The sequence below is a fragment of the Harmonia axyridis genome, chromosome 3 (assembly GCF_914767665.1).
Source record: "Harmonia axyridis chromosome 3, icHarAxyr1.1, whole genome shotgun sequence".
Taxonomy (NCBI): Eukaryota; Metazoa; Arthropoda; class Insecta; order Coleoptera; family Coccinellidae; genus Harmonia; species Harmonia axyridis.
The window spans coordinates 30,796,882-30,822,776 of NC_059503.1; the positions used below are offsets into that span (position 1 = coordinate 30,796,882).

At 33.7% G+C, this 25,895-nt stretch overlaps 2 protein-coding genes and 1 long non-coding RNA gene across 7 annotated transcripts; 1 reads left to right on the plus strand and 2 right to left on the minus strand.

Annotated features, from left to right (window-relative positions):
• Positions 1–24: 24 nt before the first annotated feature.
• On the plus strand, positions 25–8,566 carry LOC123675159. The gene is made up of 3 exons (XR_006746760.1): positions 25–136; positions 8,120–8,227; positions 8,324–8,566. It is a non-coding gene; the product is annotated as an uncharacterized LOC123675159 (long non-coding RNA).
• Positions 1,347–13,622, minus strand: LOC123675156 (CCR4-NOT transcription complex subunit 4). 4 transcript variants are annotated; one of them, XM_045610448.1, is made up of 14 exons: positions 12,960–13,108; positions 12,778–12,904; positions 12,605–12,718; positions 12,299–12,548; positions 12,068–12,244; positions 10,644–10,933; positions 9,397–9,829; positions 8,754–8,972; positions 8,490–8,687; positions 7,781–8,055; positions 6,348–6,615; positions 6,159–6,293; positions 5,997–6,098; positions 1,347–2,297 (listed from the first exon to the last, which is right to left on the minus strand). In XM_045610448.1, the coding sequence occupies exons 1-14, from the start codon at positions 12,968–12,970 to the stop codon at positions 1,900–1,902; spliced, it is 2,997 nt and encodes a 998-aa protein (XP_045466404.1). In that variant the 5' UTR covers positions 12,971–13,108; the 3' UTR covers positions 1,347–1,899. The 4 variants fall into 4 exon arrangements, with proteins under 4 accessions (XP_045466404.1, XP_045466402.1, XP_045466403.1 ...); XM_045610446.1 differs by lacking the exon at positions 12,960–13,108 and adding an exon at positions 13,489–13,622 and having other exon boundaries at positions 8,490–8,972; XM_045610447.1 differs by lacking the exon at positions 12,960–13,108 and adding an exon at positions 13,405–13,519 and having other exon boundaries at positions 8,490–8,972.
• Positions 13,623–13,753: 131 nt separating this feature from the next.
• On the minus strand, positions 13,754–25,777 carry LOC123675158. 2 transcript variants are annotated; one of them, XM_045610451.1, is made up of 12 exons: positions 25,389–25,777; positions 25,019–25,180; positions 24,486–24,914; positions 24,287–24,363; positions 24,132–24,234; positions 24,045–24,078; positions 23,982–23,989; positions 23,891–23,920; positions 23,625–23,740; positions 15,466–15,557; positions 15,299–15,414; positions 13,754–13,872 (listed from the first exon to the last, which is right to left on the minus strand). In XM_045610451.1, exons 1-12 carry the CDS (start codon positions 25,708–25,710, stop codon positions 13,823–13,825), a joined length of 1,539 nt encoding a protein of 512 aa, XP_045466407.1. In that variant the 5' UTR covers positions 25,711–25,777; the 3' UTR covers positions 13,754–13,822. The 2 variants fall into 2 exon arrangements, with proteins under 2 accessions (XP_045466407.1, XP_045466408.1); XM_045610452.1 differs by having other exon boundaries at positions 24,486–24,930; positions 25,389–25,776.
• Between the last annotated feature and the right edge of the window lie 118 nt (positions 25,778–25,895).

Consider the following 25,895-nt stretch of genomic DNA (forward strand, 5'->3'; position numbering starts at 1 on the left):
TTTGTCTATTGTTATGATTCCGTCCCAGATTTGTGTATGGTATTAGATTATTTCATTCGATCTGAAACCTAAATATTAGAAAATACATCAAAGATGTTATTATCAATCTGAATCGGTTTAGTTTCTTCAAGTTGAAGTAAGTAAAACTTGTAAATGAACTATTCATAAAAACCGAAAATACATCACACAATAAGTTTATTCTTCGAACATTTTTGATTTTAATGCAATTTCAAGTGAGTAATACTTTGAAATAAGCATATTTGCTTCTCTTCAATAATTAGAAGTTTAAGGAAATAGAATAAAAATCTGAAGAAATAAATGTTAGTATTCTTTTCGTTCTCAAAATTTTTTATTTTACTGGTTTACAAGTTACTGTTTTGATAAAACTTATAAACAATTGAGTATTCACCTCATCAAAGCCAGGGGCGAATACAGCTCCTGCACTCCCTAAACCCTTCTGGCTACGCCCATGGTCAACTTCATATTTATATCATCTCGACTAAAATACTCTAGATTTTTTCAAAAATGTAATAAGTATATTTTATAGGTGGCTGTAGTTGCCAATTCCCGTAGCTTCAGAGGAGTATTATTGATTTCCATATCGATATTACTATTCATTCTAGATTATTATGAACACTAATCTTCTATCTAGATTCTAGACTACACAGTCTCATTCAAACGTAAAATGAGCAAATTCCAAAGCGGACGAAAAATACTTGCTTTCAATAATAACCGATTTTTCAGTCGGAAATTAAAACGTTATTTTTCTTGGAGGTCTACGAAAAAATTATTTGAAATAAAATCTAAATAGTGGACATGGTAGTATTTTTAGACATTTAAGCCTAAACTTATGTTTAGAACTCTGACACCTTGTTGCACGAACGTTTAATTTAATGCCATCATTAAAAATGTAATCCTTTATTAAACGGTGTATTCAATCTATTATTGAGGCAGGGCAAGTTTCTATTATATTCTATCGCTTGGAGTTGCAAATGTAATAGGACTTTGACACCCACCCCAATGTTAAATGGCTCCAAAAAGATTGCCCTTTATTCAGAATGAGGTGAAAATTGTAATTTTTGATATTAAATTCTGTAATTTGGACAGTCAAATTCGCATACGTCAGAAATTAATGAAACTTTTGAATTTCAATTGAAGAATAAATATTTTTTCAGAAATGTGAAGGTAATTATGGGAAACTATCGTAATTGAATTTGTTATGCCACCTAAACAAAAGACAGACAGGATATCTAGCGCTTGTTTACTTATAATATTAAAAAAAGTGAAATCTTGCAAGTAACAAACTAATATACCTAAATTCATATATCTGTAAATAAAACACATACTTAAATTTGCTCATTTAATGTTTAGCAGTTTTTGATATAATCGATATTTTTCCAGTATCATCAATAAATAGGAGAATTTTTTTCCAAGCACCCCTTAGTTAAGTCATTTGAAAGTTGGAGACAGAAATTATGTTTTATATTGAATAGCATTTTATTCATACTATGGAATAATCAATCTTTTTTCAAATGATAGGTATGGATCACTATTTCAAAATAAAAATATCCTAAAAACACTTAGAAACGCCAAAAAAAAATACACTTCAAGGAATTTTTCTGTTGATTTCACAATATATTCCAACAAAAAAAAAACTGTGAATAAAATGACAAAAGGAGAATGTTAAAAATCAGATATTATTTAAAACAAAAATGCTCGTCATCAAAAATTCCAATATTGCACATTTTAATTGAAAATTTGTTTGCGTAAGACTCACTTAATAATCTAAACTAAATTTTCCTGGTCTTTGGATTGAGCCATACCTTATCAAAATCGGAAAGAAAAGATACAAATGAAGAAAACAAAGATGGAAAAAATGACTATATATTATATTTAATTTCAACATTCTTGTTGTTTAGTTTGTGAATTTCTGAATCCTGGGGGACTTGTTATATTGTTTGTGTTTGAGAATGCCTCATTTGTGAACCAACTGTTCAATTGGTTTGTGTGTGTTGTGAAACCATTTAGATTTGGCTGTTGAATCTGTTGAGCGAAATTTGAAAATAAGTTCGCTGTACTAAAGTCTGTGGTACCATTCATGTAACTATGTGGCCTAACATTCTGTGTTGTTGGTGATGTTTGGGAATTTAGGTTGGCCAAACTATTGAGTGCCAAATTTGGATAGGTGCTGTGTTCTCTGATAGATGGCGCTGACATATTTGCTAAGGGAAAATGTCTACTGGAACTTAGGATTGCTGGATCTAAGTTTTTCCAATCATTTACATTTGTTGATATATCTGGAAAGAAAATAAAAATTTTATTTAGACATACATAACAATTATTCAGATCATTATGTGAATTTTGAAGTTTTCTGAACAAAAATTTTAATTATCAAGGCGAATAAACAAAACACATATGTCCAATAAACATATATTATGTCATCAACTTGATCATGTTTTCTTCATTTACATTGATGATAAAATGTGATATGATAGAAATATCTTTAATCATTGATTTGAAGTCAAAATGAGGTGCTCTATGTTGGTATAGAAGTTCTAGGTTCCAAAATAACAAATCATCACTTTTATCTACACAATTCATGAATCATATTATAACTTTCAAACCACGATTCCCATGATTCGAATAATATGTACATGCACAAGTAAATTTGAACCTAGTCAGTTCTGCTTAAAATTTCTATGGTTCTACTAATCACACGATCAACATGGAATTTTGCTCAAGGCTTGAAATTCTTTTGTACACACTAAATTTGATACATTTTAAATCGATCGGATCTGTTATCACTGAAATATTAGGTTTTTTTTTATTCTGCTTAGTATTCTATGGTGGTGATTAAGCAATCTGTTAAGAAGATAACCACTTGCAAAATCTGAACTTGGTGGGATGTCATAAAAACAAGAAGTAGTAAATATCAGTGTAAACTGAAAGTACACACAAATATCCTTTTACAACCTTTAACACAAAAGTCAACTAAACAAGAAGACTGCAAAGGAAATGGCCATCTGACCTGATGGACTACTAAGAGATTCTCCTAATGGGGAGAATATCTTCACGACATGTTGAAATAGTTTTCTTAAAATTAGCTCATAGAATTTATTCTGATTGCTGATAAATAAACACATATAAAAAAAAAAATTCAATTTCGAAATGTAAACTGTGAAAATTCCATTCACATATTTTTACTTGAACAATTTCAAAGATTCATTACTGATAATAAGAAATCAAAGAGAAAACTTTCAACAGAGCATCAGTGCTCTTCTGAATATTTATTATTTGGATTCGTTCTGATGACCACGGGAATAGGATTTGAAGGCTTTGCAATTATAATTTATAGATATTCTCAAAAATTTTGTTTTGCTTTTATTCAGTGAAAAAAAAAACTCGTTATAAGTGAATGGCGAAGAGCATTAATTATTCGAGTTTCTGGGCGAATTTAAATAAATAAGGTGTTCAAATTGCCAATTAAGTATTTCAGTATTAAAGTCTTCACCAGTACTTGTATTATTAAATCTGTATTCAATTCGTTAAATCGCAACGCTACATACGTTCTCACATAAAATGATACTGTCTGTCGGCTTGAGATAAATAGGTCCTTTCGACTGTCAGAACCTACCTGACTGAAAGAGCATCATAAATGAGTTAATTCTTTTTTTAAATATGTCCCAAATTTACTTGATAATATTGGCCAATACTTCAATTCCTTCGTTATTCAATCAGTCAGTCACAAGATGAGCGATATGATGCAACAACAAGATATCCTGAATTGCTGAAAATCGAGGTTTTTTATCTTCTACTCTTATTTGATGACATATTTCCAGTAGCCCTCCAAGATTGAAATTGAGGACGATTTCTGATAGTACCACGGCCAATTATTGAATTGTACACACATTGTAAGTCCATCAACAAAATGGGAAACTATGATTGTGGGTTGTCTTTTGGGGTTGAAGGAAAAATCTATCCTGCACTGCTGTTGTATAATATCAAACTCCTGGATGGTTTTAGGATGGCTTCCTTAAAAAGCCTCCAGAAGACTAATTACACATTATGAAAAACCCATTTGTTCAGCCGCATTTTCATAACAATCATTCATCTCAGACCTCATATCAGTTATACAATCCTGGTCTTTTGATTCATAATATATCAAACAGTGAGAGAAAAAATAGATCATAATTATTTTTGACTGTCTTTAAAATGTCTCTTGAGGTCAGTATACCTACATTATCCTACTTAATAAATAGTAGAAATTATTGTACTTTTCTAAACTGGTGCATATGTAATCCAGTTTCGCTATCGTATTTTCATTAGTCTCATTTGTTTTTGAGGTAAAAAAAACAAAGAAAATTTATTTGATAAAAGAATCTCTGGTATTTTTACGTTTGATTAAAAACTTTTTCTTTGGTACTTATCCATATATATTCTTTCAATATAGGTGAACTGTTGTTTGTATGTTTTTATTAAATTGGTTCAGTTTGTGGAATCCTTATTGCAATTTCTGTAGATGTAGACATGCGCGGTGTGCTGGGTTGCCTCGGACTGTTCAAGACAAACAATGAGGCTGTCGGTAAAATGGTTATAACGCAGTCCGAAATTTTGCAGATTAGATATGGTATTCTGTTGCACGTATTAAGCATTCGAGGTTAGCACCAATGGCACAATTTGCGTGCCGACACTCCGCGCATGTGTACCTCGGCATTAGAGGCGCTGCCGAGCAATAATGGTACCCAGCTTAAGGTTCATGCATGGTATTTTTGGCGTATTACTACTTCTTTTCATTGTAGGTTTCTATATGTTAAATATTTATTTCTAGTTGTATCTTTTCGTACATTTCATCCATGTCTTTGTTTTTTTTTATCACTTTCATTTTTTGTTTTAATGGATTGTATTCTTTTCAGGTTTATAATTTTTCTGATAATAATATGTGGATGCTTGAATTTTTGTTCCCTCTATTTCTTTGGTAATCTACTCTATAATCGACATATGTTAAGTCTATTGTTCGCGCAGATTAACAGTCGATTTTCTTTGAGTATCATTGATTTGAAGAGTTTGGTTTTATATTTCTTTTTCACTTTTGGCATATCTTCTTCCATTAACCACCGTATTCTTTTCTCATTTCGGTGTATTCTCTGTCACTTGAATAATTCTTGGAGTTTTCAAATTAAAATGAATCACTTCTTAACTCTTTTTTAAAGAAGCTCTGAAACAAGCCAGTACATGGCAGATACTACACATTGAATGTATATATTTTATTTTACTCTATTATTTACTATTTGCGTATATTTATTATTAAATTTGATATTTATTTAATCAAATGAACTAATAAAAATATTGTTGTATTTTATTTTGTTGTTTTATGGACTAACCCATGTGAATATGACATTATTTAACTCTTTATACGAATTCTTTGACCTCGTATGTAGTAGTGATTTTATTAGATTTTAAGTTTCTGAAAGAATTTTTGACGTTTTTTTCCTTTGCATAAATATATGTCTGTCCAGTCGTAAACACGATAACTCCAGAACGGAAACACCTAGAAATTTGCATAGTAGGTTCAGATCTCCTATGTCACGGTTGAGTTAGATTATGGACAAAATCTAAATAGGAGTTCCGTAAATATGGCCATTCGAAATTATGTTTTCCTGATAATTTCAAAAATATCGGATTAATGAATATGAAATTTTTCATTTAGACTTAGAATTATGGTTCAAACCTTCAAACAAATTTTCCTGTTGGTCAAGAACCGGAGAAAATCCAAGAATACAGGAAAAACTCAATATTATATCAGTGACAACATTGTTATATTGCAATGCCGCCATCCTGCATTCAAAATTTTTATAAAGATGGAACATTTCCTAAAATTGGGGGTTGCTAACTTCCAAACCAAGACAAGCACTCATTTGTGTTTAGATCAAATTAAGCATATAAAAAAAAATTGTTAATTTGCAATTTAAGAAAAAAATAAGAAATTTTCAACTTACTTTTTTGTGGATTCACATAACCATTAGACCAATTATTTTGTGTTGGACTATTCAAAGACTGTGGATTATTTGACATATTGAGATATGGTAAAATTTTACTACCTGCAAATACAAAAAATTTTTTATAATATTCCTTAAACTAGATGAGATTATTAAACTTACCAAATGAGTTCATATGTGCGGAATTTTGTGGTTGTACAAAACCTGGAGGTGGGGGTGGTATATGTCCCATTCCTGGATTTGACTGATTGTGTATTAAACCATTCATGTGAACTCCCTGTGTCATGTTAGCTCGTCCTACATTGTTATGAAAATTTATATGTTGTTCATTGATACGATATCTTCTCATACCTTGTGTTTGACTCTTTTCTGTTGCTATTAACTCTGCTAACCCCTTCTGTGTTTCTTGGAATGGATCAAAGTCCAGTTCATCCTCAGGATGCCTGATTTTATTCTGACTCTGACCTACTACCATTACTGGATTAGGTGGGATTTGCTGTAGTCCCACTGCCTGTGTCTGTGCTTGAACGGGAACGTTGTACAAATGTCTACCACCGAAAGGCGCTGGACTAGAGCTGTTCAGGTCTCTATTGTAATACCCATTTTGAAACTGGTAGTTCTAAATTTGAAAAAATATATGTATACACATTATTTTCTGTCAATGAAATACCCGAAATCAATCTTTCAGAAATCTCACTTAAAATATTGTCCAAATTCTATTTGCCGCTAAATTGGCACAAGCGCCTCCTACACCCACGCAAATTTGGAGTTTCATATATCATTAAACAGTTTATTTACGTACTCTCCATTTTGTCAATCTATCTCAAGTTAGTGTTGCGATTTTTACAAAGGACAATATTATCAGTATTAAAATTTAAAAAATTTGCAAATGGAATTTCATGCACAGTAGCACTGAAAATATTGCATATGCCTGACAGTGAAAGACATCATCAAAAATATATGCATGATACATGGTACATTCACGAGCGCTAGAGATTTCTCCTTGTGGCTGGCCATCAACTAAACTCAGCATAGCTTAAGTAAAGGAAATCGTACCCGAAAATCGTCGATTAAGATTAAGATAAATATCCATTGAAATTTCAGTGTTTCATTAATTAATTTTTACCGCTTTAAATCATTATGTCTGCAAAAAATTTGTTGCCTCTCAACTTGTGCAAAAAGACTGACATTTTTCTCTCTACTAAATTCAAATTTCCACTCTACCCATTTTCTATCAACATATGATCAGAATGCCAATTTTAATAGAATAAAATAAATTTTGATGAATAAAAAATATTTTCTCCAATTCTGTGGTTATTCCGTTCATTCTTCCACATCTTGTAGAACAAAATCGTGTGAGAATATATCAGAAACGCACAGTTTTCATGGTTATATTTAATTATTCTATGTTGGTACTCCGAACTTTCCGCCACGGCTTTATCTGTCAATTCATCAATTTGCCTTGAAGAAATCAGTTCTGCCAACCAACATTTTTCAATGCAAAAATCACCAAATTATATTTATGGAAATATTTCATTAATTTCAATGAAAATGCAATGAATTAGAGAAAATAATGTATAATACTCGTACAGAAGGCTCATTCTACCACTCGTTCATTCCAAAACTCGCCACTTCGTGGCTCGTTTTTGAATTTTGAACTCGTGGAAGAATACCAATGCCTTCTGCACTTGTATTATAAATAACTATTCTGTGTCATTGACCAATTCCGAGTACTTTTTTGACATAGTAGTAAATATGGAAATATTCACAATCTATACAATTACCTGTTGCTGCTGCTGCTGTTTGAGATTTAGATTCCTGAGTTGTTCTTCCAATTGTTTCTGTTGCAGTAACAATAAGTGTTCTTGCACAGCCGTCTGTTGTTGATAATAACCATTCTGTTGTTGTGTAGGGGGAGTCATGAGTGAATTTATACCATTCAACATGTTCAATTGTGTCTGATTCTTGTGAAAATCCATGAAAAATTTCGACATATTGTGATCCAAACCGTTCAGCCCATTAGTTCCATTAGATAGAACTTCTTTATTCGTTAAACCACCTAGAGAAACAATCAAGATTTTTATTGGAATAGAGTTATATGTTACAGAATCTTGTTATTACAGAAACAGAGTTATAGTTTTCACGATTTCTGCAAACTGAGTTTGGGGAATTGCAATAAACAATCTAGCAAGCTAAGAAGATACTTGCCACAGTAGTAGAATAACCATTAGGTGAGAAACCGTATTTTTTTTATACATGAATAGTCATCTATTATTATTGAATATTCAAAACATTGAAATATCTATATACAAACATTTTTTTTCCAGTTCTAAGATGGATCGACAACTGAAAAAAAGCTTCAAGCTTATATTGATGAAATGTTAGAACTAAAACCTTTCACACCTAGATCAAATGTCGACTAAAATTTTTTATAATTACCCCCAAAAAATAAATCATTCCAAAAATCCAATAAATGTAGAATGACAAACTTACCATAATGTGTATTGACAAAACCATTTGTTTTACTGGAATTACTGATGATCAAGTTATCCATTATGCCATTTTCATGTAATTTACCACTGTCCAGATACCTTCTTGATGATTCTAAATCCTCAAAGAATTTGGTGGTCCCATAACCCCCCATAAGGGCACCCTGGTTACTCTGACTGGGTACATTTTGATGAATATTTCCTAAAATGTTTCCGCTTGTGTTAATTCCATTGACTATGGTATCCAGGGATTCTTTTGGTGGTTTACCGGCCTGTCTAGTTCTAGAAGTCTGTTTGGCTAATTCTTCCAAGTGATCATTCTCGAAACCGAAGACCCAGTCTTCCGAAGTGTTCAACGAGGGGAAAGTATCTGACAGAACGCCAGGTGGTGTGGTCAAGTCGTTTTCTCTGGCAGAATGGTCTGGATGATGGTCTTCCTCCGTTGTTGATGATAGACCATTCAATGTGTGATTTACAGTTTGGAAACCTGATAGAAAATAAGCTTCTATTAATGTTTCAAGGGCGCATTTGGGAATTCCATATATCCAGTTTATAATTGTGCAGCGTCCATACAAGGTACACATGGGGAATAATCATAATGATAAATCTGAATTGGCAGACCATACTTTAAAAGCTGAGCATGCTGCAGTAAAAAGTTTGCTAAAACTTACTAACTGAAGTAGTAAAAAAATTTTTAGGTACAATGGAAGCTATTGAAATTTCTGAAAAAATAGATGGTTTGTTTAATTTTGACCTAATAACCAATCTTTGTTTACAGTTCTTAGTGTAAAAAAGAAAGCTAGTCTCAATAGACGTATTGACTAATGCAAGAGCTAAGAAGTGCATATTTTTCATTACAACAAATCCTACAAAACTTGAAATTTGATAAGAACAGTTGGATAAGAACTCACCTTGACTGAAAAAACTAGAATTGTCACTAGATAATCCTAATTTTGAATCTCCTAAACAGAATATACTGTGACCCTCGACTCCATTCTTGAATTTCTCTAAGTTATCCCTCTGAATTTTTTTACTGTGTAATTCACCTATATTTGAAATTTGTTCCAATTCTAATTTACCATCAACTTCCTTCTTATTTTGTTCTTCCAAATCAAAATTTTCTACATCTTGTCCTTTTTTCTCTAATTTCACTGTATTATCACTAAACAAATCGTTACAACTTGCAGACATATCATCTGCTGTACTGGCTTGAACACTAGGGGGTGATCCAGGGCAATTTTTCGATTTGGCTTTGTTTGATTTTGATTTGTCTTTAGCCTGGTCTGATTTTTTAACATCTGTGATTTTTTCTCCTTTTTCTATACTTAATTGTGGCCAATTATCCTGCAAAATATATAAGGTTATAATTAAGTGAGGACCAACATCTGAAGGCTTCTGCAAGTTATTTTCATATAAGCAGTATAAATCCATGTGCACCGACTTGCTTTCTAATACTGGGTTAAGTAATACAAGGTGAAATATTATTCAGAGATTAATTTTATTCCATAAGCACCGAGCACTTCATATGGAGGATTAGTAAATGCTCGATTATAACCAGCAAAAATATACAGTTTTGGGGATTTTTCCTCACTATTTTGTCAAAACTATGATCACGGTATAGTATATCTTTGTCTTTTGACATAGCTATAATATAACCTGCAATAACTTTCAGTGATCGCTTTGAAATCAAAAATTGAAACAACTGAGAATAATAAAAAAAAAGGTAAAACTTCAAATTGATTGGACAAAAGAGCAATATATTCATCCATTTTTTCAGTTTATACTCTTTTCACGATCTTAAGATTATAATTTGAGCGGAAAATAATCCTTCTATTTCGAGGGATTAGTTTAATCTTAATCAAATTTAGTTTAATGTGTGGTGCAACAGAAATTAAAGATTCAACTTAATAATCTTGGATTACATTTTTCGGTGCACATGGGGTGTTAGTAAAGTTACAGTATGACACTTTTGTTAAGTTCAAAAATCCTATAAATATTCTATGGAATATAATAGAAAGGTAGAATTTAGCAATTTATCATATAATTCGTATCAACTCAAATAAAATCTCAAAACAAAGTTGCAAACAGATTGAAAAATGAAATAATTTAATAATAACAATGAAGTATTTAATTCAACATATTTATTTATCTAGTTTACCTTGCCAGAACTTCCACCTGATGGTGGAGAACCTTCTTTTCCCTTTGATGAACCAACAGAACCAACTGAGCTGCTCAAAGAATGAGGATCCTTTTTGGAATATGCCTCATGGTTCTGCAAAGATGGGGGGCTGGAATTACAACTGGAGGCACCTTTTTCACATGGACCAATGTTACTAGGAGGAGTTGTAGTGTTTTGACGAGACACCAGTGCCTCATGTAGTTTCTTCTCATACTCTTGATGTTTTCCTGCATGCATCTGCTCCTTTGTGAAACTAGCCTCAGGATCTCCTTTTTGTACAGAAATAGAAAGGAATAAGTTCACTGTTAATAAGTAATGAGACATATGGGGCACAATAAGGAATATTGATAATGATTAAACTAATTAGAGGAGGGATTGCCCGTCTTTGGTCCAACTTCTATTGAGGAGCAACGACCCTAACACCTATATTTGCCCAAAATACTAACAACTTACGGGGACACATGTTCAAGTCTAAGAAAGAGATATTCAGAACCACCCACAGACAAACCTTCTTTTCAAACAGAATCTTCACGCCCAGTGAGTGCGACTAGTGTTAATGGCTTCAAGAACGGATATGATGCGTATTGGTCTCCTCCAACATCCGACTGACATGTGCGTGTTGATGTTTGGACTTACTGTTCTTTTTCATGCTCTCTTTGTGCTTATTTTGTGTTTGTTCTGATGATTTTTTATTTTAGACTGTACTGTCTGTATTTTTTGTATTTGTATTCTGAGCTACAAAGGCATAACCTCAGCTGATCAATTGACCATATTCACCGTCGCCATATTGTTGTGCGACAATACCAACTACCCAGTGTTCCCAACAGAGAAATATTGAGTTTACTTGAAAAATTCCACAATATAAAGTTTATAATTGTGGTTTATGTGTAAAAGGATAGCCTTGTTTGGGACAATATTTCGCAAAAATGTCACCTTTTGGAAATAAAAACATTAGTGAAAGGTGGTTTTATATACAAATTAACTGTGGCTGAGTGTATAAATGAAGGTTTCGCTCCATTTTTGGAAATAGTCAGTGGAAGAATAATCTCTATGGCTGATAATATTTTTGATATTAGCGGTATTTTTCTAGTAAACTCAATATTTCTCTGTTGGGAACATTGGGTACTTGGTATTGTTGCACAACAATATAGCGACGATGAATATGGTCAATTAATAATAATAATAATAGCTCTGAGGGGGGGGCACAGTAGACTATTAGGTGGCAGTGCGATGGAACCTCCTTAAATTAAATCTAATCTAATCTATATAACTGCTGATTGTATAAATAATCATAAGAATACATAAATATTCAAATGAATTAATCAGGTAACAAATAATTAAAAACAATCTGGGAGAAAAACAAAATTCAGTAACTATTTGAAAAGTTCCAAATTTAAACTCACCAAAATCATGGAGATACATGCAATCAGCTTTGGGACAAGGTTGATTCTTCATGAAATGAGAGCAATACTTGGTGGTACCTAAACTTGATTTAAGCATTCTGCCATCTATCATTATATTGTTAACACTTTGGATAGCACGTAGAGCGTCATCACTTTTCATGTAAGTCACATAAGCACCTAAAAAAATCCAGTTCAAACTTTGTTCACTAATTCAACAACTTTGTTTATTACTTGCACTAGGCCCCTGGGATCCCGCATAGGAAGTAGACTGATTTATAACAACTTTATGGATTTTACCAAACTTGCCAAAATATTCGTGTTTTTTAAGAAGTTCAGGATCAGCCAAACGTACAGGTAATCCCACTACGAACACTAGATTACGTTGGACAACCCTAACACTAGCCAAATGTTTTCTATTTTCACTCAATTTCGCTTTTCTTTGTTGGTCCCTATGTCGTTTTTCTGCTTTCAATTTTGCCACCTAGAAATTGAATTTGCCAAATACACTTTTCATTTGCTTTCTTGTGAGGTACTCACCTGCTCCTTGGATAAAGGAATAAAATCAGCTGGATCTTCACTATAGGCTTTACGACAAGCTGGACATAACCCATTTTCATCAGTTCTAATCCTATGCCAGCAGAACCTGCATATCTAAAAAAAAAAAAAAAAATAAGTAACAATGGAAAACCTCAAACTAACAGGGCAGTCACCTGATATCCACAAGTACAAGGAAAGAAATTAAGATCATCCACTTCTAATGCTTCCATACAAAGCGGGCATTCAACCGACTCCTCTCCACTTTGATTGAGTACAGACATCTTTATCTTTGAATATTTCCTGAAATAATGGAAATTATTAAACACTTAACTTGGAATTTTGCACTTTTTCATACATTATGTTCATTTTTCTTTGTGTCAAAATGATTGATTTTTTTGGATGACAAAATGGTTTATTTAGGTTAGTTTTTAATGAAGGAATATTAGATGGTATGTTTGAAAATCTAACACTAATAAGAGCGTATATTTCAAGTTCAACTTTGGAAATTCCCTATTAAAAAATAACGTCAAAAAAATTGGAACATCTGTCAAGTGCCAGGTAAGACCAAATATTTCGTTATTTCCAGACCATTTCGAATTTGGGTTATAGAATTAAATGAGCAATTCTGTTCTTTGGAAGTTGGTCCCTTATCCTAAGAAATTTAGATTCAACTCAACGAAGAACAGAATCAATGTAACACAGCAACTTTCATTGTTCAGATTTATGCAACAAAAATCACTATTCCAGCCCAGTTTTTGGACAAGAACGGAAACAACACTTTCTATATGATGCTTACTTACACGAATTTCGTCAATAAACTTCAATTTCTACAGAACTGATCTGGAAATTTGGTTAAAAACATTTAATAAATTGTATTTACTTACTTAAATTTTTCTGATAGACAGATTACTAATATGGCTACTACGATTAATATTGCTGACGCATGCGTGTACGTTGCTGTTGAAGCCACGTTTACAAGGCACAAATATTTTCAATTATCTACCTGTATCTTCTCTTCACTTATGTAGGCTTAACAATTAAATTGAAATTTCACGTTCATCGTATACTTCTTACAAATTGAAAGTTGATGACGTGCATCGAGATATTGGGTAAAAACATCCATAGAATAGGCTAAAAACATTGAAGAAAGAATTTGAAAGAATTTATTTCCATAAAATATTCATATATCTCATAAACATAAGTAAAGGGATTTTGTATTTATCTTGACCTGGACTGCGGAGTCTGACTATTCATTTCTAATTCTCCCTCTGAAAATATAAAATTAGGTATTATAAGATGAATGACTTGTAAATAACATAAATATATCTCATATAAATCTGAACAGAATAGAACACTCCATTGTACCTATTTTGATCTATTATTTCTATTCAATCGCACGTATCCGTAATAATTACAAAAAAAAGAATATTCGAGGAACCGAACAGATCGCTCAATTATTTCGTCACAGTGTATATTGTTTTCGAACCGTGGTCAGATTCAAGAATGTCCGTCCGGCCATAAACACGATAAAATTCGAACGGGAATGTCCTAGAAATTTAATTTTTTCAGGAAGGTTCGGATCTTGAATATATTACGGTTGAGTTCGTTCAAGGGCGTAGCCAGGGGGTTGTTGGGGGTTATGAGGTTGCGGTTTTCACCAAATTCATTCTGCCAAAAATCGGGCCCTAAAATTAGCCATTTCTTTATTTTTAGCTCAAAGGGATTCTGAGATTCTCTCACTAGACAATGAATTTGGGACTCCTGATACACCAAATTAAGGTATGAATTAAAAAATACCTCCGAATATGCAATCAAATTTTCAATTTAAAGAAGTTGAGAGAATTTTCGTTGAAATTAGAATCCTGAAAAAATTCAGCCATTTTAAATTTTCATAATATGTTGTGCCACCGCTGAAAACCTGCTCACTAAAGTTTTTCTAAAGATGAGGTAATATACTTTGAGTATAGCATAATTATTCTATACTCAAAAATAATACACATAAATATAGAAAAACAGAGTTGCATTCAGCCAAAGTACCCAATTTTTTTAATTTCGCAGATTTTTTTTAGAACAAATTTCGGATAATTCTTCTTTAAGATCAAATTATGTACGAGAAAATATGACGAATATTTTCATTTTTCAAAATGGTCAAATATGGGCGTTCAAATTAATTTTAATAGTTAGGTTCTTTGTCATGTTTTGTTATTATTATTACAAACATGAACAATTTTTCATTTTATTTATGCAATCTAAATGGCGGCCCAAAATTTAAAAACATGAACTTCTGTTTTTAAATTTTGGACCGTCATTTATATCCCATAAAAAACATTATGATTATAAAAACGACTGTTCTCTTGAAAATTCTAGTCCAAAAAACAGCAAAAAAATAAAGAATATATCTCATAAATATATGTAATTATGATTTTCTATGGAAAGTAATGAAAATTGGTTGATAATTTGAAAAAAATCATATCTCTGAAACTATTGGGCCTACATAGAGGGTAAAAAAATTCCTAGGAGGTCAGAGGTCGAAGGATCGACGGATTCCTAATAAAGAAACCCAGAAGGTGGACGAGGACCAGAGGGAACACGAGGACCGGACACGACCGAGCTCTATCCTTCTATTGTTTATTTGAAATAATAATTTGAAAAAAATTTAACAAAAATCTCTGAAAAGTAAATGTGATTTTTTACCTGAATCTGTTACGCTCTCAGAAGTTGAAGTCTGGAAATCGTATCCAAAAGAGTATGACGGTGCACACATAGGTCTCTGTAAAGAACTGGAACCCCCTTCCTCGAAATTCATTTTCCTAGAAATTTTTAAATTTGAAAAAATTTTTTCTTCAGATATTTGAATTCACCTTAGGCCACTACTATCATCTTCCAGAAATGATTCCTCTTCGGTTTCTTCAACATTGTATACTTCTTCTTTAACGGCGAAGCACATACAGTCCTGGAATAAGTCGAGAAATTAAAACAAAATCGATAATGAAGAACCTGATGAAAATAAAGGTGTGCTTCATTTTTATCAGAATGTCTAATCAAATAGAAGTAATACACTGGCGAGCAAAAAAAAAAGAAGAGATATTACACCGTTCTTCTTCCAATAGACTCACGTGTTCAAATTGATCCCATAATATTTTGTTCTTTTCTATCTTTGATTAGGAAATCAACTAAATATGCGCAAAATGTAGACATATGGACCAAAAAACTTGATTGAATATTTCAAATAATTTTTCACGATAAATTCATCGTTTATTAGTTGCGTTCAACATAGCTCATCGGAAAGTTTTTTTTTCCAGGCTCTGAAGGAAACAATTTCACAAAATGAGTTTACCACTTGAAGATAGTACGAGGATAGAGGCACTTATTGAGAATGGGCTAAGCCATGGGATCTGTTGCTAGAAGAATGAATGTTATCCTATCTAAAGTCTGAAGATTATTGACAAGGTATCACAAGGCAGGCAGGTTGACCAGAAGACCTGATTCTGGAAGAAGAAGATGCACATCGTTGAGGGATGACAGTTTCATGGTTTCCACAAGTCTTCGAAATCGCCATTTTACTGTTATTAAGTAAGTAAATGGACCGTGAAACAATGTCTCTCAGACCAGGTTATGAACTTCTCAGAGAGCATCGAATTGAGCGTCTTCCATTTGCCCGAGATTACATAAACTGCTAGAAGCTCGGTAGGCCCAGATACTTTTTTCTGAGGAATCCAGATTCAGCATTGGAGGAGCTGATGGTCGTAGATGCGTTCATATACGTCCAGGAAAAAGGCACGCAGATGCCTGTATAGAGGAGCGAGTTCCATTCGATCACAGCCGTCTTTATAACGTCTATAAAGACGTCTATGATTGGGTGGAAGATCTGTTATGGTCTGGGGAGTTGTGTATTCAGGCCTCAGAGGTCCGAACAGAGTTGGTTTCAATAAATGGCAAATTTAACAGCAGTAAGGTACGTAGAGGAAATTCTTATGGACCATGTTTTCTTTATACTTATATACCATTTCTGAGAGAGCAGGGAATTTTTATGCATGACAATTCACGCCCACATACTAATCTAATGGTGGCAGCTTGACTTGAATCCCATTGATCATGGTAGCAACTGGGAAGGCGAGTCAGAACTATGGTTTCATCGCTCAATAACGTGAAGTCATTCGTACTTTTGTGCCTCATGTGAGTGCAGTTGTTTCGGAGGGACTCCAGGACTCTCAGTTTCATACTCCAAATACTTATTCTCGAACCCTTTTACTCTTTGTTACAGCGCTTGTGAGGTCACAGCTAGAATATGTATGTATAGTGTGGAGCCCTGGATATAAAGTTAGTTTCAAAGTTGATGGCATATTATGGATGGAATATTTATTATATGAATAGATTTCATGTGAACTCCCTAGAGGTACGCCGGGTTCATTTGAGCATTATTTTCCTACATAATATTACATGTTCTCAAATTGATTGCCCTTAAGGCGGCCACTCACGAGGTACCCATGATCGAGCGTTCGGTTCATTTTACAGTCGGGCAGCTCTGGACACGGCCGCACGACTGTAAATCAGAGAATGAACTTGGCTGTCCGACTGGAATCTCTTGGGTGCCTGGCTTCCAGATGCTCGAGAGAATGCCTCGTGAGTGGCGGGCATTAGTCTAAAGGCTGCCTGTTCGAAATGTTACCACGTTCTACCTTCCTGTTCCGAGTACTAACGTACTTCGATTTTCGCCTCTGTTCAGAATGTCAAGATTTTTGCAATGTTCAGAATGTTTTGGACATTTTTTGATGTTAGTCTAAGAGCCAGTGGGCGGCAGACCACACATTTTTTAGAAAGTCTAAAATTCCCTCAATGTGTCTGTTGTTCCTACCAATTATGATGTGGGAGCTAGCTAAGCGCGGTTGCGGTGGCCTCAGCTACCATCAGGAGAGACAAGTGTGAATATTTCATGAACTGAAAGAGTATTTTAGGAAAGCTGCCGTTTGGATATGTCAAAATACACTCTTATAGCTATTCAAAAAGAAACGGCAGACGATCATCGCGGTTCTGAAGTGGTGGCAGAAATTTTCAAAATAAAAAAAAAATAATTTTTTGCAAAATTATTTTACGAAACTTGAAATTCATATATATTTTTCTTTGGAGTTTTAGAAGTTTAAACTTCTGAAGGCAGACCGGTACGTCGGTTCTTTCGACCTGGCAAACAATGAAATCTTTCTCCCCCGCGAGTATAAAAATACAGGTTGGTCCAGATTTTAGTTCAAGAACTTTGGCGTTGGATAGAACAACTTTTTTTATGGAAAAATTTTGTATAAACATATATCCTAACAAGCTTCGTTTTAGAGATACAGGTTGTTGAAGTTTGAAAAAAATCAGTTTTCTACTTATATTATTACATTCCTTGTTTTGATTTTTAGGTATTGAAGTATAGATAATGTAATGTTTCGAATTAGTCAAGTGTCTCCGACAAACATTATCCAGTGGCATAGATATTGGGGTGCGATGTTCCTTTTCCAATTGAACATCTACACCACTGTCTTTTTTTCGAGAATATTATTTTATTTCTGAAATCGTCAGAGCTTCACTAAAAAAAATCTACGCCACTGGATAATTTTGGCAGGAGACACTTACCTAATTCGAAACATTACAATATCTACTTCAATTTTTGAAAATTAAAACAACGAATGTAATAATACTAGTGCTATAAGTAAAAACTTTTTTTTTCATAATTCAACACCCTGTATCTCGAAAACGAAGCTTGTTAGGATATATATTTATATGGAATTTTTTTCATGAAAAGATTTGTTTAATCCGACGCCAAAGGTATTGAACTAAAATCTTGACCACAATTTCAACAAATAGGGCGCAAACATTTTATTTTGCATCGGGGCGCTGTATACACTGGAACCGGCCCTGATAGTTACTATCACGATAGCAGTATAGTGATCAGGGCCGCCACCAGGAGGAGCATACCGGACATTTTGCCGGGGCGCCAAATTGTAGGGTCGCAAAGTCAGTTAATAAAACAAGACTTACTGCACCTTTAAGAACTACGTTGTCTTTTTACTTTAAACTTATTTAAATAGAGCGCCGTACTATTGAACAATGCTGGACGTTTTTTGATGAAATCGACAAAACGTCCATCGTTTGATAAAGGACCCCGCACGTTTAGTATGGGAAATGGCTTTCCGTGAATTTCGCTGAATTTTTGATATGTTGTAGCTCTTGATGAACTGATCAGAAAAGTCTCTAGCCACAAAGCTCAAAAATGGGCAGTTTTCGAGATATGGAGCTTTGAAAATGGATTTTTTGCAATTTTCGGGGTTTTTGCTCATCAATCGGGGAGCTCTCATTTCTGGTTTTGATGGAATTTGGATGTACGGCGGCCAGAACCCGACTGAGAAATGATCATCCTTCGTTATATTAGGCACCGCCATCGATAATTTTTTATACACTGCTTCATATTGGCTATGAAATGAGATACAAAATCCAAGATCTTCCATACATCTTTTCATGCCACAAGATGACGCCAGAATAATTCACATGACCGAGAAACGACATATTGTGAGATTTTTTTAAGAGAGACCATAATAACTGAATCCTCATATATCTGATGTCCAATAATATCAAATATGTTAGCCGAAATGTTCATAACCAGGCATCGCGAGCTGTAATGGGGGAAAATGGGAAAATCATAATCATATATCCTCAGGGATAATAATTGTGATCACTATTGATGTCATTTACATATGATATGTGATTTGTTTCTCACAAATCTCGATAATCTGACTATGGGGTGCCAAGACTTTTTCCTCAGAATGTCTCGAAATTGATGATAGCATCCCACAGACAAACGAATCCGTGAAAATGTCTGCAGTTTTGATGCAATATAGTACTATACGGGTAGAATATAGAAGTCCAAGTGTTGGAAGCTAACTATGAATGGAACTTCCGATATTCACCCACGAATTCTTGAAAATAATTTTTTTTTTCTTTGAACTTTTTTTGTTTATTATCATTTGTTATTATTATTATGAATTCTACTCTCATTATTATATTGTTTTTGATTGATCTACTCATTCATTTTGCCAACGATCATATTATTAGATAGTATTCATTCGTATGTGTGAAGTTCAAAAAGGTCATAAGAAAAAAAAATTATTTTCAAGAATTCATGGGTTAATATCGGAAGTTCCATTCATAGTCAGCTTCCAACACTTGGACTTCTATATTCTACCCGTATAGTACTATATTGCATCAAAACTGCAGACATTTTCACGGATTCGTTTGTCTGTGGGATGCTATCATCAATTTCCAGACATTCTGAGGAAAATGTCTTGGCACCCCATAGTCAGATTATCGAGATTTGTGAAAAACAAATCACATATCATATGTAAATGACATCAATAGTGATCTTGGATTTTGTATCTCATTTCATAGCCAATGTGGAGCAGTGTATAAAGAATTATCGATGGCGGTGCCTAATATAACCAAGGAAGATCATTTCTCAGTCGGGTTCTGGCCACCAAACATCCAAATTCCATCAAAACCAGAAATGAGAGCTCCCCGATTGATGAGCAAAAACCCCGAAAATTGCAAAAAATCCATTTTCAAAGCTCCATATCTCGAAAACTGTCCATTTTTGAGCTTTGTGGCTTGGGACTTTTCTGATCAGTTCATCAAGAACTACAACATATCAAAAATTCAGCCAAATTCACGGAAAGCCATTTCCCATACTAAACGTGCGGGGTCCTTTGACAAGGTGATTTTAAGTTAAATACGATTTCATATGAAATTAAAAAGATGCCTGAGAAGAATAACTTTTTCAATAAAAATTCATATAAATTAGAAAAAGCATGGCGGCGAAATTTTATTTTACCGGGACGCTGAAATGCCTGGTGGCGGCCCTGATGGTGATAGTACTATCACTTGGGCTTAACAAGTAATTTTATCGTTCAATAATTCTTTTGTTAGGAATTCCAAGTATCGTAGTCATAAATATTACTCAAATTGAGTGGTTAACACGTTTTTCAAATTTATCTCCAGTCCTAAATGCGTATTCATGATGATCTAATAATTTCGAACTAAATAATTCTTCTACGTAAATATTTGTGAATGACATATTGCTTTCAATATCCTAAGCTGGACTCCTCTATCTCTATTTAGAGTAATTAAGACTATCAGTCAATTAGATTTTGATTTTCAAGTGAATTGGAAGACTAATAAAACGAAAGGATTTGATAGAAAGTATTCGGAGAAAATAAATCAGCAAAAAAATTGTTCCGATCTTAGGAAAGGAAATATTAAGTTATAAAAGGGAAATTAATAACAGTTTTGTTTTTATCACGATTATAAGAATAAGTTACCTCTTAGTTGTCGACTCGGATGTGTTCGTGAAACAAAAAAGAATTACACGATGATTTTAGTACAGGAAATACGATTTTCCGAAAAACTTTCATTTATCTATCTAGAAAAACAGGTCAAATAAGTTATAAAATTTGATTAGGAATCCCTCTATATCAGTGTTTCCCAATGTGGTCCACAGGGGTCTCGAAGGGGGTCCACGGTGTCGTGAAGCACAAATGGGGGTCCACAAGTTTTTAATGGGGTCCACGAAAATTTTTCTGGTTTCGATTGTAAAGAATAAAAATTTAGGCAGGGATTCGTCACCAAACTGCGCGTAGTGCCATAATAAAATCCTCAAAAAAAAAACAATATCATGTATTATTGTTTTTTTTTTGCAATTAAGGCGCTATTATTATTATCATTGTTTAAGGAGTTGTTCTCCTTAAACAATGTTATTATTAATTTGTAATATCCAATTTTATTGTGTTATTCGAAAATATTCAACGCTTTCAAATGAAAACTACCTGATTTTGCATGGTCAGTGGTCAATGATCAAAAACGTTATTCGTTTATTCCGAATTTTTTAGCCTTTTCTTGGTTTTTACTAAAACTCCTATTTATACCTAAATTCACATACAAATACTCTGATCTGTACCATTTGAAAAAACTTCAGTGTTACCGAATTTAATTTTATAGCCTTTCTTTGTTTTCCAAGCAATTCTTCAACTGAAAAAAAAGGTTGTAGATTTATATATTGTAGGGGTCCACCGAAACTAGTGAAGCTTTAAAAGAGGTCCACGAAAAAAAGTTTGGGAACCATTGCTCTATCTATACATATACCAACTAGGGAAGTAACAGTAAGGAGCTCCATCTTGTATTATCATTTGTGTAATTCTGAAACTTAAACGAGTGTTTTGTTTGACTTGGAATTGGTGACTTTTCGTTTTGTGGAATTGTCAGTTGATTACTACAAGACTACATATAAGTACCTATCATAACGTGCGTTCATTCAAATTCGTGGTCAAGAGTGCTGTGGAGAAATTAGAGTTGATTTTCAGTGATTACAAGTCCTCGAATTTGAATGAACGCTCTGCACAATATTCAGTTCTGTGGACTGCAATTGTGCAATTGGTTCATGAATTAATGAGCGGTCAAAAGCTCATGACTTCATATCAGTGATTTCCTCATTTTTCTACCCAATTTTCAATTGATCTTTCAACTATTCACTTGGGGAAGAATTCATTGAAATTAACAATGACAATGAAAGGGAAATACTCCCAAAGTTTGAATGAATGAATAAAAAATGGGTAATGGGGTATTCTGTTTAATTCCTCATTCCGGGAGACTCCTAAAATAGAACAGAATAAATAAATGTTCTATCCGCTTGAGATTACTTGCTCTAGATCTTATTGTGGACGCTTTTCTAAACAAATACCTACACCTAATAGCTTTATACGTAAAATTGATGAAACGTCCACAGAATGAAGTTGTGCGTAACTGTCTCACTCTTTGTTACTTCTTCCCATTACTGCATCACTAATTATTGTCTAGTTGAGCGAAATAGTTCGTCATCACTTGGAGCTCAGAAGTAAATACCGAACAAAAACTGCTTCAATCCGCCTCTGTTCTTTTTTAGGTAGTTCATAAAACTTCCGAAAGAGGTAGCTTTGCATGGATGAGTTTTCGCCGTTTTCGGATACTACATGAAACGAAACGCTACATTAAACGTAATTTTTCATTGTAAGACATATAAAATCTCGAGATATGAATGTATATTGTTCGCCGTGATTCCCAATAGCGCCTATTCCACTACAGATATAAAATATAATACAATATTTTCGCCCGGTCGGATATAACTAGATATACTAAATACGACCTCGCAAAAATATTTCTGCTAAGAGATGTAATATATTTTATATCTGTATGGCATTTCATTACTCTGAGTGAAATGAACATGAATCCCCCGTTTCTGACAGTTAAAGTCAGGCATCGAAAATTTTAATGATGAAGTTTCTACACAAGTATTCTATGGATGTCAGTTTGTTGGATGTTTCATTTTTTCAATAATTTTTTTTATCAAGTTAGTGAAGAAAGATTATATCCAATGATTATTATGATTATTTTTCTTCCATCATAAATCAAACAATGACATTTCTTGCTTTCAAACTATTATTATCTATTGAATAATTTCCCAAATATAGGTATCACGCTAAGCAAACGATTCCATTTCTTATGAATAGAGTGGCAAATATAATCAAAACATACCACTCATCGAAAACTTATATTGTTTTGTCATAATATTTAACATATTATTTATCAATGAATTTGATTCCACTTGATGACGTTATGTCAATTATATTTTCATCACTAAATTGAAATTAAGTAATGAAGGTGATAAAAATGAATACCCACACTATCTTTCAAATAAACATATAATTATTCTGAAATCATCCCAAAACTTAGAACAAAGATGCATCGTGCTCTGAATTCATATTATTCTATGTTCTAAGCTTCCTAAGAAAATATCATAGAATTTATCTTTTAGGTTAGAGTGTTAATATTCTGTGATTGATACGTTGTGATCACAGAATAACCTCAATAAGATTAATGTATCACGGTTCACTAAAATTCAGTTAACATTGACATATTTGTTTTTTTTTTCTGAATATACGTTAGTGAATTTCAATATTACCTTTTTATTGCCTGGGGAAGCACTTCTACTGCCACTTCTGCTTCCACTTCTACTTCTACAGCCAGTCAGGGTAGAAAGCGTCTTTTTAACACCACAAGTTATTGATTTTACTGCGCCTTAAAATGAAAAGAGAATATTTTAAAAATTTGATTGGAAAATGTCAATTCCATTTTCTTTTTTTTTGCTACATTCTACAAAAATTCAAACGATGAAAAAAGAAACTTAGAATCAGTTTGACATATTCATATAAAAAAAAGTTTTCTTACCTTTTAGAGTTCCTTCACATTTGCATGCCTCTACAATGAATTTTTTTATGATTAACTCAGAAATGCATTTCCTATCTATCATCATACTTACTTCTCGAACTAGAAAAAAAATGTTAAAATAATTATATAAAAGCCAAAAACCATAGTTTCTTACCCTCCATCGTCGGAACTGCACTTCTTGCCCCGATCTGAAATGAGCCGATTAAAAAAAAAAAAGAACACAACCCCTACAAAAGGTTACCTCTTAATTTGCAGCATATAAAGCAACAACCAACCATAAACCAGATGAATAGGAAAATCAAAATTGCCATAGCGATCTTCTTATGCTTCGTAAAGGTCCAAATCTGAAAGGAAAAAGAAGTTATTGCAGATGCCACACATAATTAGGTGGCTCACCGAAGTCCTCCTGACGTAAGCATCTGCCATGTGTGAATAGCGTTTGCGGAGAGCGTGCAGATCTATGCGTTTAGCCCCTTAATGAAAAAAATTCTAAAGGTTGGCTTTTTGAAAAGGAAGAAAACATATGTTGAAGATAAAATGGTATTTAGGGCCTTCAAAGAGGTATATATGTGAAATTGAGACAGAAAGTATTCACCGAGCCGTTTCAATGTTGCCAAAACCCTTAAGACTCCTCCGAACACTGTGTAGATCTCCTCGTCGCCAAGAAGTGGTATGACCTCCTCAATCATCCAGGAGTAGACTCCATTTTGGAACATCTTCATGGCTCTGGTATTCCTTCGTTTGGCGAGACATTTGTAACCGGTGAGGTAGTACTTAACCACCAGATTGAGGCCCCAAGGGGCCTGCATGCCCCTTAAAGGATAGCTCTTGAGCGGTACCGCCAACACGGTGGGTTTGATCAATCTGTCGAAGTAAGGGATAGGCACCGCCACATCTGGAAAAGGCGAGGGGATGGTTCTGTCAAAATTTTCAAAGCGAGGGCCATAGTACAGTGTCAAGGCTTCGCAGGCTTTGCAGTCCTTAGGGCAAGTTATGCTGAAACTGTGGGGTTCGCACTTGCAACCTGAAATATCGAAGATCTGATCAAAGAAAGGACATGAGGTTCAAGAAGATAGACCAAGAAGGTAACAAGAAAACCCAACAAAACTGGAAGATTTAGATGCTCACACGAATCGCACACAGGTTCAGCCCATCCGTGACCATTAGTTTTCAGTAGATTTTTGGTTTCTTTATAAAGCTCTTGCATCTTTTCCACGCTTGTATAGTCCAGCGTACCAGCATAAAAAGAATATTTGACGTTCGGAAGAACAACATGCCGCATATAACCTCCTAAAGACAGAATGAGGTTAGTGAAAAGGATCTGAAATTCTCTTTCTCCGCGATTTCAACCTCGATGAATTTTAGAAATTTTAAACGTGGTAGTCAACAAGAATCACGACTAGGCGCTGTCTCAAAATGATAAATCTATATGAATACTATCGTTTACAGAAATCGGGTTTTTTCCTCAAATTATATTCAAGTGTGTCACATTTTTCACCTAGAGCGTCACTGAAAGCCAGAAGTATAGTGTGTCTTTTGTTTCCACAAGTCTCTTTGTTGATGGTATGATATACCAGCTTCACATAGTCCAATAAGTTGCAGACGATCTCGTCGTCTATCATGTTTAAAATTGAAGGACAGGGCAATAGATCTTCGACTATCATTCTCGTTAATAAAAGTCTTGTACTAGCAGGAGACCAACATTTCCTTTTAATATCTTCATCCACGAAAAGAACGGTGCCTATGTTCATCTGAATTGAAGCGCGATAAAAGAAGGAAATGATGAAAACTGAACTCCATAAAATACTGATGCCATACATTTTTCTTATATATATATATAAAACTATTTTAGACTTTTAAATATTTATTTTGTTTGACAAAAGGAATATTGCGTTCATCTATGCTTTCATTTTTTTTTTCAAATGGCTCACAAAATCGATAAATCTGAAATCAACCTGAATTCAAACTGATCAGTTCGGCACTCGTTAATGCGTGATTACACCCC